Source organism: Harpia harpyja, chromosome 10 (assembly GCF_026419915.1).
Source record: "Harpia harpyja isolate bHarHar1 chromosome 10, bHarHar1 primary haplotype, whole genome shotgun sequence".
Taxonomy (NCBI): Eukaryota; Metazoa; Chordata; class Aves; order Accipitriformes; family Accipitridae; genus Harpia; species Harpia harpyja.
Genome location: NC_068949.1, coordinates 24,734,700 through 24,752,346, shown reverse-complemented (window position 1 = coordinate 24,752,346; position 17,647 = coordinate 24,734,700). Strand labels below are relative to the sequence as shown.

At 50.0% G+C, this 17,647-nt stretch overlaps 1 protein-coding gene across 1 annotated transcript; it reads left to right on the top strand.

Annotated features, from left to right (window-relative positions):
* Nucleotides 1–274: 274 nt before the first annotated feature.
* Nucleotides 275–13,890, top strand: WNT8B (Wnt family member 8B). Its single transcript, XM_052798538.1, has 6 exons — nucleotides 275–811; nucleotides 6,931–6,964; nucleotides 8,270–8,408; nucleotides 9,810–9,935; nucleotides 12,095–12,237; nucleotides 12,663–13,890. Exons 1-6 carry the CDS (start codon nucleotides 753–755, stop codon nucleotides 13,218–13,220), a joined length of 1,059 nt encoding a protein of 352 aa, XP_052654498.1. The 5' UTR covers nucleotides 275–752; the 3' UTR covers nucleotides 13,221–13,890.
* Nucleotides 13,891–17,647: the final 3,757 nt, after the last annotated feature.

Sequence of the window (17,647 nt, the reverse complement as noted above, 5' to 3'; positions counted from 1 at the left end):
CTGGGGGAGACTGAGGCAGAGACGATGGTCACACATCTGTTTCCCAGCCTTCTCCCTGAAGCACACTGCCTGGCCTCCAAGCAGCAGGCACGGGTGGCCTGAACCCAAGCCCCCCCATCCCAGAGCACCCAGCGCACCCGGGCCCCAGCGACGTCTCCAAGGCAGGAGGAGGCAAGGGCATGCCGAAAGCAGCCCTTCCAGTTGCCTTTGCGGGGGATGGAGAGGCAGGGCAGTGCTGCTGGAGATTGAATCTGGTGATTACTTTAAGGGATTTGCTGTCTCTTTCTTTATCCCTCTCTCTCTCTCTCATTTTCTTTCTTTTTTTTTTTGTTTTCCCCTTTTCCCTCCCTCTTATCCCTTTCGTGGTGCATTTGTCTTCGAGGAACCTGGGGTGTTCTTTTCATCAGTTCAATCTCTCTCTGGCACTTGAGTCCTGATTGGCTGAAGGACTTAGGGAAAAAAAAATCTTTAATTAAGTAGATAATCTCTTCTTAGGAAGTTCTGCGGCTCCATTTCACCAACCCCCTTTAGCTCTTACTTTAGGATTGGTTACCCTTTGCAGAAGTTGGGATTCAGGGGGCATACGCCTCTTCATCACACCAGGACCGCCGGGTGGAAAATAACTCCATCCCTTCCCTAATTTTGCTGTGTTTCTTTTTTTCTTTTTTTTTTTCTTTTCTCTGGCGGTGGTGGTACCCAAGATTTTTTTTAGGATCTCCTTTTTCCCTCTTTATTTGGATTTTATATTTCCCATGGACCCTTATCTGGGCATCTTCTTCCTCACTCCCTTCTTCCAATCCTGCTGTGCCTGGTGAGTATCAAGAGCACCTCAGTCTGTGTCACAGGCAGGTGCTCTTCCCGGACACCCTAAGGAAATTCCTCTTCACCTTCCTAAATGTCCCCTCTTTCCCACTTAGCTCAGTTCTGGTCTTTAATGGGACCAGATATTTAACTAAGTCCCAACACACTCATTGGCAGAGAGGTTAGATCTAAGAAAGTCCCCTTTTTCCCCTGCACCTCCCAACAATAACTATATGGGCCAAATCCTGAGGTGGGGTAAAATAGAGGAGAGCGGATGCGGAGGATCTAGCCCCTCACTTCCAACTGGGAAGATAACCCAGTGGGAGAGCCAGGGATTTCTGTTTTTCCAAAGGCTCACAGTCAGCTTGTCCCTTGTCTTAATCAAATCAAGTGGGGTTTCTCCCGCAATCTCCGAAGAGGACAGTCCCTGATTAAGAGCTCAGAGCCAGCAGGGGTGACTTAGATCCACAGGAGCGTCACTCCAGATGAGCAGCCTGAGACCCAGGCTCCTTGGCAGGCACAGGGTCAGGATTACACATCTGAAATTTGTGTATTAGGATTTCCTGGGGAGAAGCTTTTGGTACGGACATTGCTACAGCTTGGTTCCCAACCACCTGGGTCCCATCAGACCAATTCCCCCGTGCAGAAACCTGTGGTTGTCTCCTGTGGGCCTCTTGCTCTGTCATAAGGGTGGTTTTACATTTATTTCCAGAAATGTTTTGTAAGGGTTAACAGAAAGAGATTACACTTGCATCAAATCTCATATCATTCCTTGCCGAGTATATCTATCCCATGCCCGAATGGAGATGGACTCACATGACCTGGCTTTGTAGGTATTTTTTCCTATGTGACTTTTACCGAGTACCCAAGCTTTATTCTCCATTTCTGTGATGCCCTGGGGAACCTGCTCGGTGGGTTTCATCTCTAACAGCAAGGAAAGTCTTTTCCCGTTCAATTACTAAAATCCCCTGCCTCCCCCATAGCAGATCTCTAGGGTTATTACCATGGATGGAGAAACCAAAATTACAGAAAGAGAAACTCAAGACTAAATGGGAACTCATTCCTGTTAGGCTGGGAGTGAAATTTTTGTTCTTTCAGAGATTATCTACTCCCTTCATTAAAAGAATGTGCAACAATTTGTATGTGTCTAAATATTACACAGTAGCAAACTCAAGATAAATCTCCCTTCTGGAACAAGGGGAATATGTCTGTCATGCAGAGAGGCTAGGCAAGAATTCATGCTGCTTTTATTTTTATTTTTCTGATCTTCCTGTATATGTTTCTTGCTTTCCTCAATCTAAACAGATTTAGAATACATTAAAAGATAAACAAACCCCCAACATTTTAAAGAAACAGTTCAAAGGGAAGAAATTTCAGACCACAAAGTAGAGTTAAATACAGAAATCCCAGGCATTTTCAATGGAATTTGGGTATCTAAATTCCCTGTCTGCCTTTCGGAAGTTTTTCTCTAAGAGAAAAGTTTATAGATAGTCCTGCTTCTCTCTGCCTGTTTTTCATAGGTCATGGTTTCCTGAGAGAAAGAAAAACTGCAAACTTTATTCAAAACAATCGTATTACAGAACCTGTCCCTTAACTCTTGAGGAGAAAAAAGCAAGGTTTGTGGGAATCATACAATAACCCTGCTTGCAGTTTTTGCTGGTCTTCTTTATCTGATCCAACAGCTTAAAATGCAACAAGATTCTTTTTTCCTGTGATTTAATCATGAGAATGGCGAGGGGGTTGGCAATATAGATCAACAATTATTTTTTTATATATATATATATATATATATATATATATGTGGCCACTTCTCTTCTCTGAGTGTGGATTAGATGCTGCCATGTCAGCTAGGTTGAACGGTCAGCGTGTTTCTAGATGAGCAAAATATCAGGGTTGCATTTAGGAACTAGAAAACAAATAAATATAACAAAAGAGAGAGAAATGAAGGGGGAAAAAAAAAGTAAAGCTCCAAATGATAATGAGTTGCCTCCTGGTCTCCTATCCTGTGGGAAAAATGTGACAATCTCTAATGCAGCAGCTTGTTTCTAAATGTTTTTTTACACTTCAGCTTTGGGATCGCCTTTAGTTTCCAGTGTCACTGGTTTTCTAATAACTTGGGGGAGTTTGTACTTGAGAATGAAACTCAGATCCAAAATGAAATTGTATGTATTTTCTGTATTTACAATAATGATGGTAAAGATCTAAATACAGCTTTATAATTTTCTAAAGAGCTGAACCAGCAGCACAGTAGCATGAGTAGGTGATAAGGTATCAAACAAATACTTTAATGGGAGATTTGATAAGGCTCTTGGGGCATATTAAACTGAGGAGCGGGGTGCTGTTATTGGTTAAATTTGTAACTGAACAGAAGTTATCAGAGGCTTATTAGTATTTGATATATGTAAAATATAATGGGACAGCTGCTTGGCAGGGTTATTTGCTTTCCGGTTCAATAAAACTATGATAGACAATTCCTGCTATAGATACTCATTAGCTTTGAGATAATTTCCTAATATCAGACACAATGAAAATCACTTGCTCTAGATTTGCTTTTCACCTGCATGCATAGAGTTGCAGTGAGGGAAGCAGCATGCCCTGCCCAGGGCCCTGCATGGACTGGGGAGGAGGCTGAAGAAGTCGGTGGGACTCCTCTCTCTACCTGCTGAGGTCTGTCTCTGTTCTGCTTCAGTCCATGTAATGCCGTCCTGGAGTTTGAAGGTGGAGGGAAAGAGGTTTAGTTAGCTAGAAACCCTGGATCCTTTCTTGCAGAAAAGAAATAATTTCAAGCATTTCCTTTCATATGTGTGATTTCACAAAGTTTTAAATCAGTGTGGTGACACCGAAGTCATGGGAATTGGGCTGGTTTACACCCATTGTGGATGCAGCTAGCTAGTTAGCTTAGGATTATATTCTGCTTTCCTTTAAAGTGGTACGGAAAATTAGTAGAAATAAAGAAATTAAAAAATAAAAATCACACTACAGAGACAAAAATGGAGATTCATTTTTGCAGTGATTCCTATTTGCAGCGATTCCTATTTGCAGCACAGAGATTACTCTAGTGGCATTGTCAATATTGCACTACATCCGTGGAACAAGTGGCTTAATTACTCTCTGCCCTTGCTGGAGACTATATCCAGAATAGAGATGCATTTTTCTTAGCTAGATCATATGAGCAAAGACAAAGTGCACAGATTTTGTCTCCATTATTATCTTTCCTTCTCTCTCAGCATAAATAAGAAAAATTTCAGCTAGCCTCCAGCCATACGACAGTCCCATCTCCCCTCTCCTGAATCCACTTGCAGCTGCAAGAGTTAAATGCAGGGGGTCAAGTGTACCAGTCTAAATGAATCCTTTACTTGTCTAAGTCCTACAAACTCACCCAGCAGCGTGTCTGCCTGTTGATCAGAGAGCTCAGGGAAAATGCCTTCTGTCTCTCCGACTTAATAAAAATGTTTAGAATATCCTGCTGGGAAATTGCTACTGTACCATTTGCTCAGCTGCAGATGGTGAATTGGCATATCCTGAACTTGGCCTTTTTGTGAACCTTGAGGTTTATCCCGGGAGGAACAGATCCTCTGCTTCAATGCAGTTATGTCAATTGACACCTGCTAACAGGCTGGTTTGCTGTAAACCCTGAACTTGTGGATTACTGTCCTCCTCCTAAAGCCACCCGTGCAACTGCTCGGATGTTCCTAATCCAGGTTGAGGCCAGCAAGGGTTTGAAGCAAATCCTTCTTGCACACTGTGAATTTGGCTTTTCCTACCCAGGTGGGAAGCAATGTATCTCTTGTTTTGGCCACAAAAGCAAGAGAAGAGAGGACTTGCAATTGTCTAGATCTTGCGTACACGGGGGCATTTTACCAGAGTTTTCTCACAGCTGCTGCCAGGGGCTCAGATTCACACTGACACCATCCTGAGTGTGGTCCCCATAGCAAAGCGCCTAAGGTCAAGGCAAAGGACAGGAGGGAAACCAGATGGAAAAATGACTTGTTCATGCTGCTACCCAGTTGCATTAGGATGGGGACCCATGGAGCTTACACAGTCTGAATAGCCCTAGGTTCATGGCCCTGTGTGATTCAGGTCACCCGATGCTCTAATCACCCGGCTACAGATGCCATCTCTCCAAGTCCCAGGAAATATTTAATTAGCTGTACAATGCAGAAGCAGCTCCCAAAGGAAAATTCCTCTGCAAAACAGCCATCGACTTCGTGCTAAAGTACCCATGGGGGCTGGAGTGTAGCCGGGTCTGAATCCCAGGCCTGGAACAAAGGGAAAGGATCTCTTGCTCTCACAGTGCCCTGGCACAGCCCTCTCCCTCCCATTCTGACCCAGGGGAATCTTTCCCAAAGCAAGTTTTGTCAATATAGACACATTTCCACACAAAAAAAAAAAAAAAAAAAAAGTTAGACTTGCCAGAGTGAAACTTTGCAAACTAGTTCTCTCAACTCTTTCTAAACTGTAAGTAACAGCAAAGATCAGGTTTCTTGCGATTTTGACCAAGCTAAAATAACGACCTCCTTTTTGTGGTGTACCTTGGAGAGGATCTCCATGAGGGCAGTTCTAGTGGAGGTGAAACGGGCTTGCTGACCACAGGAGCAGTTTTCCAGGGCAGGGAAACATCCACTCTAAATCTCTCATGTGTCTGATGTCTGGGCACCAGTCCCACCACCGTGGCTGCCCTCATGTCCATGGCAGGGCTACAGCATGGCTACACTTTGTCCCCCAACTTGGGACAGCAGTGCCTGCTTCTGCCTGCGCCCAAGCCCACTCTGGGATGGCCCTGCACTCTCTGTGCTGGATTTGTAGCACAATGGGACAGTGCCTTTCTCTCCCTTAGCAGGGATACCTCTGGCTCCAGACAGCATCACTTGAAAACACACAGGGGAAAAAAACCCATACCCTAACCTGCACCTTTCTCCCCTGCATCCAGCCATGGTCCACCCAGCTACTGGGATTTTCAGGGAACAGAGAGGCGCTAGAAAAGCAGCAAGCATCACTGCATGCCAGGTAGCCCAACTGCAGAGCAGAGCATGCCGCTCCATTGAAGGGACAGAATGCGGACACTCCAGAGACTCACGAGAAGTAGTGATGAGGGTTATTTTGCAAACCTGGAAAGAATGGAATGAGGCATTTGTAGGAGAAACCTCCCTTTTCTTGCTTCATTTCTGGCTAGGGATATTTGGGGTTGGCTCTTAGGCCTTTTTAAAGCCTCACTTCTTTCTGCTATGACACAGCTAAGCTGGATTCACCCAGCCATCCTCCAGATTCTTAATCGTGGTCACTGCACTGCATGGAGTCCTAATGCTGACGGACCATTTGCACTGAAACATTCTTTCATGCTCGAGGAGACTCAGACTGGCCAGCATCAGCTCTGCTTTGCAAGCCCCTGGAGAGAGTGATGGAGACCAGCCACGCTGCCTTGTGGCCCTTAGAGATGATCCCTTCAGTGGGAACACCAGAAAGTTTAATTTTGGCTAGGACCACCCCTATGCATACCCCCGCTCCCCCATTGTGCAGTGCCCAGCAGAATGGGAAGGACAAGCATGTTTGTACTCAGCCATCACCATAACATGGCCAAGAGTAGAGCATGGGTAGCCAGAGCTGGCACCACAGCAAAACAAGCAACCATGATCGGGGGGGGGGGATGCTGCTGGGACACACACCATGAAGGAGCAGTGGTGTGACCTCCTCTTTACCTCAGCATGGTCCCACAGGGAGAGCGGTGCTGGCACATGGTCCAGCTCCCGAGGCTGGGGGCAATGCTACCCTGAGTTAAGCCAAAGAGCAGTTTGGTAGGGTAAAAAGCAAGGCTGGGGGAACAGGAAAGCACTAAAAAAAAAAAAGGGGGGGGGGGATTGGTATGAAGGGCAGCTGTGCAGAGGAAAGCAAAAGGAGGCAGCAGCAAGGGGATTGCAGCCCAGTACAGCTTTGCTGGGGGGAATGGGGAAGGAGAAGGCACGATCCCAGCTCGCAGGGAGCAGTGAAGGGAGACAGGGGAGAGACCAAAGGTGCCTGCAGCCAGGAGACAGGCAGGCTGCAGGTGCTGAGAGAAGAGTCCTGGGATGCCAGGCATTCCCCAGGCCCCTCTGCCATCATCCCCTCCCTGCTGACACTGTCTCTGTCTTCCAGGTCAGTGAATAATTTCCTGATGACAGGCCCCAAGGTAAGAGAAATCCCTTTGATCTCTGTCCCTGATTCCACTAAACCCAGGGAGGGAGGGGCTCCTCCTTCCCACTCCTCTCCATCCAGCCTCAGCCAGAGCTCCCCTCACTCCCAGGTTTCCAGCAACAAGGCAGAGGGGAAGCCAGAAATACCTGCTGTAAGCCACAGCTCCTTAATCTATATCAGCTCTGAGGAAAGTTGGCCTGAGGTCCTTTTAAGCTGGCTGGGGCCAGATTTTGGAGATTTGTCTATTGGCACCAGCTGAGGTTCTCACCTGTCATCTATTGCTTCCTGATGATCAGGTTAGCATCAGGAGCCACATTCATTGAGCTGGAAAGGTACTTTCTGTAGGTCCTGCAAATCATACTTCCCCAAGGAACACAAATGGAATTGCCAGGACCGTCTTCAGTATTTTTGACCCCCCCTGCCTCCTTGCACCCCTCTTTCAGAGGCTTTTTTTCCTAGCCAGGACCAGTTGTAAAATTCACCTGATTTTTGTTCTGCCTGTTTCCCAGGAATGCCTCCAAGCCCATCTAGCTCTTTCTACAGCTCTTAATGCTAAGGTGGAGTGACCTTGCCCCAAAGCACTGGCTGTCCCCTTGGGGCTGCAGTGAAGGAGGAGGCAGGCTGAGGCACCTGCTGGCCTGGAGCTCCCCAGTCTCTGAGGAGAAGGCTCTGCCTCCTCTTGCACTGGAGAGATAAGGGGTTCCCCATTGCAGGGGCTGGCTGGCACATCTCTTAATGTGGCTAACAGCCAACAGCTCAGCCTTCGCCCCCAGGAGGCCCAGGCTCTGACCCAGCACAGCAGAAAATGCATTTGCTGCTGCTGCTGGTGGTGAGCTCCACTCCCCAGGGGAGCCAAGCCTGAGAGACCTCAGTTCTGTACATCTTGTCTCTGTAAGATGGCATGCAAGTTATTTTCAGTTGAATGCCAGCCTCCTGGGGAGCCTGGGGCCATGTTCTTCCTGGTGTTTTGCACTGTGCATCTCCATCCATCTAGACCCAAAGCAGCAGGACCCACAATATGCAGTGCAGGGCAGGAAAGCTACACCTGCATCAGCCCCTCTGCTGTGTGGGAAGCCGCTGGGGCTACACCAGCTTTGCGCTGCCTGCGATGGAAACTAGAGCTGCTGAGTGACTCCCCTGGACCCTAGGAGTAGCCTGGGGACATTCCCAGTCTGTCACCCATGGGGCTGTCCCTGTATGCCGGCCAATGCGTCCTGCCTCCGTTTTGCAAGTTAATGCTGAGGGGGCTGAAGTGGGGCACACACCGTCCCCCCTTCCTGACCTGTTCCTCTGCTCCTAGGCCTATCTCATCTACTCCAGCAGCGTGGCGGCCGGGGCACAGAGCGGCATCGAGGAGTGCAAGTTCCAGTTCGCCTGGGACCGCTGGAACTGCCCCGAGAGGGCACTGCAGCTCTCCAGCCACGGCGGGCTGCGCAGCGGTAAGGAAAGCATTGGATACCACTACTGGGACCCCCTCGCTACAGGTTAGAGCCCATGGGCCCCTCTTCTCTTCCCAGGTGCCTCCTTTTCTTCCCCACCCCCACCTGGGATGTGCCTCTCTGAGGAATGCCCCGGAGGGATCGTTCCAGGAGGCCCCTTCACCCATCAGCTCCCAGACACACGCTGGGATCCAGCTTCAAGACAAGCCAGCCTCGCAATGCCAGGATCGCCTCCAGACCTGCCGAGCCCCAGCTTGCGCAGGACGGGAGCGTCCCACCAACTCTCACACAACTGGCTCCCTGCAAGGATGCACTGCCACAACCTGTGGTGTGGGCTGCTGGACATGCCATGCCTATGTGGTGTCTCTTGCCAGGGTGTCCCAGGGAGGCTGAGAACCAGCACGGGGTGGTGGGGTGGCAAGCAGAGGGATATGGCCAAAGGAAGCAGGAAAGAGCTTATCAGTGGCTGTGCTCTGGCCAAGAGGCAGGAGAAAAGTCTTCCCACAGCTTCCAGATGTCAGGGTCACCTTGGGCAGAAATCCAGCATCCATGACCTGTGCCACTGCAGGGCATGGAGCTGTGGTCATTGTCACTGTATCCCATTCCTTGCCCATTTGCAGGTACCAGGAAATGTTTCGGTGCATACCTGGTCCTCTAGACCCATGTATGGCATTGGGCTGAGCTCATACCTGCCCTGTACAGGCAGGACCTGGGTATGGAGAAGAGCCTCAGGCCTCTGGTAGGACTGGCAGCAGATGAGGGACCAGGGTCCCAGGCAGAGGTGGACAGAGGTTTCAAAGTGGCGCCTTGAGGAGGCAATTGCAGGACAAAGTAACACTCTGGGACTGGGAGCGAGTCCCTGAAGCATTCCCATCAAGGTTATCTGCTCAGATACCTTGCTGGTATTAAATGAAAGCCAAAGGCTCAGTGAAGTCCACTGATGATCACCACACTGGTCCTGGTGGGTAGGTATGGTCCCTGCTCTGAGCCCTGGACAGTGTCCAGCAGAAGGTAAGGCTCGAGGTGGCTATGAGGAAGGAGCTCTTTAATACTTGGAGAGAGCCCCTTCCCCTCTGGGGTCTATTAGCATGACATGGGGGACATTTGGCTGTCTGTGCTGCATCCCCACTGCTGAGCTCCCACAAGGACAGCCAAGTGCTAAACTCATCCACACCCTTGGAAATGGCATGAGTCAGTCTGGATCGAATTTGGGAGCTTCTGCCTTCGTGCAAGCCAAAACTAACCTAATCTGACATGTTGGGCCTCGTCTCCACCCCACAAAGCCCTGCCCATTGCAAATCTCTTCTTATGCAGTCTCCTGCATGGCAGGAGTTGTTTCTAACACTGGTCTCGCCATGAAATCTTTATCACATCTGCTCTCCTTGTATTCCCACTTGACAGCAAACCGAGAAACCGCTTTTGTCCATGCCATCAGCTCTGCGGGTGTCATGTACACGCTGACCCGGAACTGCAGCCTGGGAGATTTTGACAACTGTGGCTGTGATGACTCCCGCAATGGACAGCTGGGTAAGGAGAGACGAGCTGCCATCCCTCTCTCATGTCCCAGGTGGCAGGAGACAGCTCCTCCTCTCCTCTCCTCTCCTCTCCTCTCCTCTCCTCTCCTCTCCTCTCCTCTCCTCTCCTCTCCTCTCCTCTCCTCTCCTCTCCTCTCCTCTCCTCTCCTCTCCAGCCTGCAGAAACAACTCCTCCTCCTGGTCCCTGCACCTGGAAATAATGCCCAGAGCAGAGCTTTGCCTGGCTCAAACCAAAGTAGCTCTATGGAAGATAATGGGGCCACTTCCAATTTACACCAGCTGAGGCTGAGCCCTTGGTGTTTTCCATTACTTTCTCAATGAGTAGGAAAGTAGAAGGGGGTTGCAGTTTCCCTGTTTCAAATCAAGAACCACTCTGTTTAAGCTGCTGGAGGGAATGACTGTATCATACCGGCAGACGAGAGAATCTGATGCCGAACATCTAAACGGCAGGTCTGGTTAGAGCAGCACTGATCAGGCACCTCGGGGCTTCCAGGGTCTCCAGGACCAGGGTGGCCCCAGAGCAGAATTACCAGGAAGGAAAGTAGGGTGGCATTCATAAACCTCTCCAGCATTTGTCAGCATGGCAGGCGCATGAGAGCACAACCAGGAGAACCGCTGTGGCAGCACACAGCCTTCACCCTGTTCCTGACGCAGCAGTACTCAGGCCCGCAGCCACTAAGCACCCCCGGGTGTGGAACCCAAGGCTGCACCACTCCAGTTCTCTGCTCGGCTTTTACAGAAAACATTGACATTTTGGTCTTTTGTTTTGAATGGAAAGAGGCCAAATTTCAAATTATCAAAATCTTTTAAAAGCCATTCCCCGCCCAGCTGCACTGGGCAGTCGGTACGTGTTAGTTTATGACAAACTCCTCTGGAGTGTCCAATATTTAGTAATCTGCTTTATTGGCTAATAGTTTTTAAAACAGCCACTGCTTCTTAGGTGTCGGAGGCATGGGATAGCCCATCTCTAGCAGAGCTAGACCTTTGGGCAATGACACGCCCAATATTATCTTCTCTGGGAAACTGAGTTACTCATGCTACACTTCTTTTCCCCCAAACATATCTGTTTTTCATGAAAATTTTCCATTGTGAACTTAAAACCTCGGAAGGCAAAGGAAAAGTTTGGGCTTGTCCAAAACAGTGGGATTCAATTCTAAATGCCATTGCGCTGAATCCAAGTTGGTGAAAGGTTGCCATTCTGCCTTCGGTCCCAGCTCTTGATATGGACTTCTTCATCCTCTGCAATTACCCACCTCCCATGAGACACCCCAGCCTTTCCCTGGAAGAGGGGACCGTGATCCTCTGAGCAAGTCCAGGCAGAAGCTGGGCCTTTCAAGAGAGGCACAAGGCCATTAAACCACAACTCCCAAGATGTACTGCCAAGGCACGTTAGGGTCAGAATGTTCCAGACTTCAAAACTTCAAAATGAATTTGGCATTTTTCTCTAGGAGGAAAAGAAGCAAACTGCATGGCATGTTTCCAGTCAGCCAAGCTAAGTTTTCGAGCTCCCACGCAGTTAGGAAAAGTACCCTCCATGTCTTGCTGTGCATTCTCCCGGTTCTGTGCTGACTCCTTTGTCTCTTTATGATAACTGGAAAATCAGACCCTTCTGAGATGCTCAACATCATCCCAGGATTCTGTGTGTACCAAAAAGAGGGCCTCCTCAATACATGTGTGCTGGGCTTGGGTTGTTTCCCAGAGGAGGGGAATCTGTTCCCTCTGACCAGGATACCTCCACCAGTTCGCTAATCCATGTTAGCAAGATGCTGCCCCTGCGAGTTAGACTGAACCAGTTCAAGTCAAGGTTTGAGGGAAGGTGAGTAAAGACCCAAAGCTTTATCTATATGGCTGCTAATGCATGATAATTAACAGCTTCTGAATCCTGCTCTACAGAAAGCCTGGAAATCCCTGGGCTTGTCCCACAGGACATACCCCTTCGCTGCCTGAATGAGTCACTATCCAGGCCTCAGTAGAAATGGCATGAGCCCAAGGGGAGGGAATCGGGGAGTATCGCGAGGTGAAAGGCTGGACTTGCCCCACAGCCTCCATTCCCTCCCATCACTTCTGAGACCCTTTCTTGTCCCCAGAGCCATAAGCCAGGCAGGTGAGGGGCTGGTTCCCTGACAGCACACATCTCGTCTCCTTTCCTAGGGGGGCAAGGCTGGCTGTGGGGAGGCTGCAGTGATAACGTGGGCTTTGGGGAAGCCATTTCCAAGCAGTTTGTGGATGCCCTGGAGACTGGACAAGATGCCAGAGCTGCTATGAACCTGCATAACAATGAGGCGGGTAGAAAGGTAAGCCCTTCTCTCCCTCCAGACCTGACAGTGCATACCAGATTGGCTCTGGCCATTCACTGTGGAGAGTCACAACCTGCTGTGGCTAAAAGCACGTGTCCAGAAAAAACAACTACCGTGCCGAGGAGAAGGGGATGGCAGCAGTACTGATGTGATGGGTGGTGTGTGTTCTAAGGTAGCAAACCTTCCGTGATCACACTGTTAATGGCTTCCTGCTGTCCTCTGTCTCCCGGTTCAAGTAGGGGAGTACTGCGGAGAAGCAAATCTGCGAGCTTTAAGCCAACAACCCCCGGGCAGGACTACTGCACAGGGAGGGTCGATGGCAAACCCCTCTACAGGCCTGGAGCCATGTTTCTCCATGCACTGCAGCACAGAAATGACCCCTCTGGGCTTTTTCCTGAATCCCCTTTCTCCTCACCCTGTAGGCTGTGAAAGGGACCATGAAGCGGACTTGTAAATGCCATGGCGTGTCGGGGAGCTGCACCACCCAGACCTGCTGGCTGCAGCTGCCTGAGTTTCGGGAGGTGGGCACTTACCTCAAGGAGAGGTATCACAAAGCCCTGAAGGTGGACTTGCTGCAGGGGGCAGGGAACAGCGCTGCCAGCCGGGGTGCCATCGCCGAGACCTTCAGCTCCATCTCCAAGAAGGAGCTAGTCCATTTAGAAGACTCTCCTGACTACTGCCTGGAGAACAAGACGCTGGGGCTGCTGGGCACGGAGGGCAGGGAGTGCCTGAAGAGGGGCAAGGCGCTCAGCAAATGGGAGAAGCGGAGCTGCCGGCGGCTGTGCGGGGACTGTGGGCTGGCAGTGGAGGAGAGGCGAGCAGAGATGGTGTCCAGCTGCAACTGCAAGTTCCACTGGTGCTGCGCCGTGCGGTGCGAGCAGTGCCGCAAAAGGGTCACCAAGTACTTCTGCGTCCGCAAGGAGAAGCGGGAGCGGAGTGGGGGTGGTGGGGCCAGCCGCAAGCTCAAGAGAAAGCTCTAACTTGCTTCTGCTCCTCCATGGCCCTTTCTGCCCCTCTGCTCCCCTGCCCTCCCCATCAGCCCCTGGCAACATTTCCCTTTGGCTTAGTTTTGTCTCGATCCCAATGCTGCCTCACTGGGGCTGGGGCAAGGCAAAAGAGCTTGCATGAGCCCCTAGACCTTGGCCGTACAGGGCATTTCCCATTAATGCAGTGGGTGATGACCTCTGGGAAGACCCTCAAGTGTTGACAAAACAAGGTGAGATTTGGTCCCCTCAACTCAGAGTCACTCTATCCAGTGACTATGGTTTTATTGCTGAAAACACAGGTGGTCTTGGTGGCTCCTGCTCTTTTGAGTTTGTCTATTCCCCAAACAAGCACCTGCTCTGGGGTTTTTAGTAAGTGAGATCAGCACTTAGGAAAGCACAAGGAGATGGCACCACCACCAGAGTTGGGCAACTCAGAGTGGTAATCCCTAAAACAGAAGACGCTTCTAGTACCCTAAAAAAATAGAGGCACTAAAATAAACTTGTTATTGCTTTTTATTAAGCCCTACTCTGTAAGGGAATAGAAAAGGTGTGCAACTCCTTCCCGCAGCAAGCCAGCCTCCAGAAGGCCCACAGTGTCACTTCCCATCCTTTGACAGCTTTGCTAAACTCTCCAGTGCTTTACTTTGCATTCGGGATGGCAGCAGCAACACTAAAACTGCTGCTTGGCCTGCCCATTAAACAGCTGTCCAAAAGAGGAGTCCCATCACTTGCTTTTTTCATGCTTTCTCCGTATCTTCTAAGCCTCCGGGTCTGGTCTCCCTTTTCACCCCAGCTTCCCTGCCAAAGCCCTTGACTGATGCCATAAAGATGCCCTCACACTTCTCCAGTCCCTCTTTCCTCCCAAATCTCTCCCAGAGAGGAGCTGCCAGCTGAGCCCATTCCCCACCTCCTGGTGTACTTGCCAAGCACTCTTCCCCTGTCAGCTAACTAACTAACTACTTCCTCCTAGTCTGAGAAAATAAAGTCAGTTACTATTTAATGGTGTTGTAAATAGGAAAGTGAAGCACTTTGAAGTTTAATTTATTGCACAGTTACTGTGATGTATACATAACAGTTTTTCCTCTACCGCTTATTGTATATATTCTATAGGCTAAGCAAGCAGCAGGAAGATTTGGTTGATGCATCTCTGTTCCTTTGCCACGGTTGGGGTAGGGAAGGAAGAAGCTGTCAGCTGCAGGACCTGGGGAAGCTCACTGCACCATCACAGTGATGTCCCCCAGGCTGTGAGGTTATCGTCTGCTTTGCTGTTTGAAGTGTCCTTTAGCCACACGAGAAGCCAGTAGAGCTGTGTTACTGGTCATTAGACCAGTCTTGTAGCCAATACTTGTAAACCAATAGCCAATGCAATAAATCAGTAGCCAAGTGCTTGCAAAATGCTGTTGTGTCTGAGTAGTTGGGTATTTTCTTTCATCCAATTGTGTGTGTGGATATATGTAGTTACAGTTCTGGAGACTAAAACCCAGCCACTCACCCATCTGTCAAGCATAAGAAGAGCTGACCAGTTCCTTCCACGCAGCACAACCTTGCCCCCTACCAGGAGGGGAAAGGGCCTGCTCTCTCCTTGGGCTTGCTTAAGGATGCATCCAACTGCAGTGCAGCTGCCAGGAAGAAAGGGGATGGCAGGGGGGCAGACAGGGGCCCAGTTGCCCACTTCAGAGATGATACATTAAAGACACTCAGCAGCTTGTATGTGTCTCTTAGTTTTCAAATAGCCCCTCAACCCTAGGACTACTTCGTTGGGGGTGGGAATGTGGACCTAGGGCAAGCTGGGGTCTCACCAGAGCAAGAGCATTCATGTCAAGCAGGAATCTGGCCCATCAGAAATTGCAAGAAACAATCTTGACCTATTCTCAGGGAAATCCGAAACACTTCCACTTCACACACAAACCACCAGCTGTTTGCGCAAAGGTTCTTATTAATACAGTGACCCTGCCCACGGTCTCCCTTGCACCTCTGTCAGCAGTTCCTCAATCTTCCTGTGGTGGGAATGCATCCTTGGGCAGGAAAGCAAAGAGGTGGCGAGAGCCTCTCACCCAGCAGGGAAAGCTCCAGCACAGGCTGGCTTGAGGACCACTGCAAAGCAGAGAGGACAGCTTCTACCCCCTTGTCCCTCTGTCCCCCCACCATTCCATGGCCAGCTGGAAATGCAAGAAAAGGAGAAGATGTGGAAGCTGTTTCCCCATTTCCTCCCCTTCCTCAGCGCATGGCAGGCTGTGCTACCCAGTCCCTCCCTGCTGACATTATTGCCCCACGCAGTTGTCCCATGAAGGCCGTGGCAGAGCCCAGGATGTGCCCGCTGGGCACAGTGACATGCGGGGAGCATTACAAGCGTGAGCCCCACCGCCGCACGCTTCTTTCTCTGGGAGAAAATGGCGGCACCGCAGCTGCAAAATGTGCTGACCTCAGCAGCGGGTCGGGCCCGGAGGGGTCCCCCCGCCCCGGTGCAAGGAGCCCTTAGTGGCAAAGGCCCTGCTGCCATTGTGCGGCAGGATTGGATGCTTCCATGTATTCATTTCGGTTTAATGAAGGCGCATTCCTCAGAGGAGAAATATTTACATTCAGCTTCCCAGGTGGTCACCTTCGCCCAGATGACACACAAACAGGCAGCCCCCCGCTCCCTTTTCCAATCCAAACCTCTTTAGAGGGCTCAGGGAGGAGGGGAGCAAGGGGAGGGGGGCTGCTGGGGGAGCAGAATAGAGAAGGGAACAAAATGCTAATAAATCAGCCAGCCAGCCCTTTTCCCCTCCCCTCTGTGGAGTCAATGGAAAGTGTCATTTCACATGCTAATCCCCCTCCGCTCTCTTCACAACACCTTTTCCGAAAAGTGTTTGGGAAAAGTCCTTATGGCCCGTTTACAGCTCCCTGCCGCTTCGGATTCCTTCTTGTCTAAGGCCGTGGCCCCCGTGTGGGTCTCTCCCTCCAGCAGGGCTCCTTACAAAAAAAATCTCAACAAAGACTTTGGAGTTCATCAGCCTCCCACTGAAATTCACAGCTGCTGAACAAACTAATCCCCTCTCTTGGCCTTTCTTCCTTTCAATGGGTTCTTGGCTTCAAAGACACTTTGGGAAAGGACTTTGTGGGGACTCACACTGCTCCCTCAATAGAAGTTAGTGCAAGCATTATCTGCAGAGCAAGTGGCTTTACAAACAAATACTGCCTAACAATCTCTGCCCCTCCAGCTCCCCCAAACACACACAAGCCTAGCCTGCAGACATGATGTTATCTGCAACAGGATTAGAGATCTGTTCTCTGTGCCCAGAGATCCTTTCCTACTGCCCCCCCAATTCTTTGTCAACCCAAAGGCCTTCTTGCCCAACAGAAAATGTTTTCTCTGTCAAGAGGCGCAGGGATGCTGTGGTAGCATGTGCCCACATGGGAGGAGGCACCGCGGAGGAGCCACTGTCCATAGACCAGAAGCTGTTACTAGCCAGCAGGGATAGTGCTATAAATGGAGGAGCACTTTCCAGTGGGGATTGTGAGGACATATACCGCACCAGGGCCCCAGCGACAGGCCTTCCACCACAAGCCTCTCAAAGACCCTCGAGTGGGTCACCTCGCTTCCCCCTGCCTCGTTTCCCTAACAAGAGTTTTAGGGACAGTGCTTGCTGGGATAAACCTGAAGCAAAACTGAGCAACAGTGGGACAAAGGGACAAGCAGGAAGGACTCGCAGCAAAGGCAGGATAAATAGCCAGTCTCTGCATGAGTCCATAGGTAGCGGGAGCTGTGCATGCTGGAGGGAACTAAAGTCAAATGCATCTAAGAAATACATGGAAAAATCCGTGCTTATTTCTCAGTGGTACAAGTGGCCTGAGTTAAAGAAAGAGAGGGGCTGGACTGCACAGGGTACTTACTGTAACCGGCAGAATCTAAGAAATACCAGGCTTGTTAAATGATCTCAGAAAGCTAGGACTCTCCTTATATACTCGTTAAGCAAATGTACGCCTCCAGGGCTACCTGCTCACTTGTGCAGCATCAAAAGGGGTCATAACACAAGTGCTGCCTTTGAAAATCAGCTTGCATCTTCCTGATGGGGGACAGCTGGGAGGCCAAGCCAGTTGCTAACTGCTCCCAGACCAGGCTGCAGAAGCTCTGCAAGGCTCCCTTACACTTGGTGTTTGCTTCTGCCAGCAGCAGAACTAACAAAGGCCGGTTTTCCCTGAATGTGTGTGCTGTGTCCATAACACCCTAGAGCTCTCATAAACCCTGGTACCTTCCCAGCAATGGCCCTTCAAAACTTCCCCATCCAAACAATCTTTCTCAACCTTTACTTCCCCCCAAGTCCTCCAACCACAAGGCAGGTAATACAGTCTTGCACATTTCAGTCTCGTGTGCTGACTGGCTGGCCTGTACATATATACTAGCTAGCCAGCTGACAGCAAAAAGAAAACAAAATTTTTTT

What these genes read in the sequence shown, in the direction of transcription:
- WNT8B (XM_052798538.1), top strand. Translation starts at nt 753, where the DNA reads ATGGACCCTTATCTGGGCATCTTCTTCCTCACTCCCTTCTTCCAATCC. An exon ending in CCACGGCGGGCTGCGCAGCG is followed by an intron (nt 8,409 to 9,809) that starts GTAAGGAAAGCA and finishes CCCACTTGACAG; the next exon opens with CAAACCGAGAAACCGCTTTT. An exon ending in ACAATGAGGCGGGTAGAAAG is followed by an intron (nt 12,238 to 12,662) that starts GTAAGCCCTTCT and finishes CTCACCCTGTAG; the next exon opens with GCTGTGAAAGGGACCATGAA.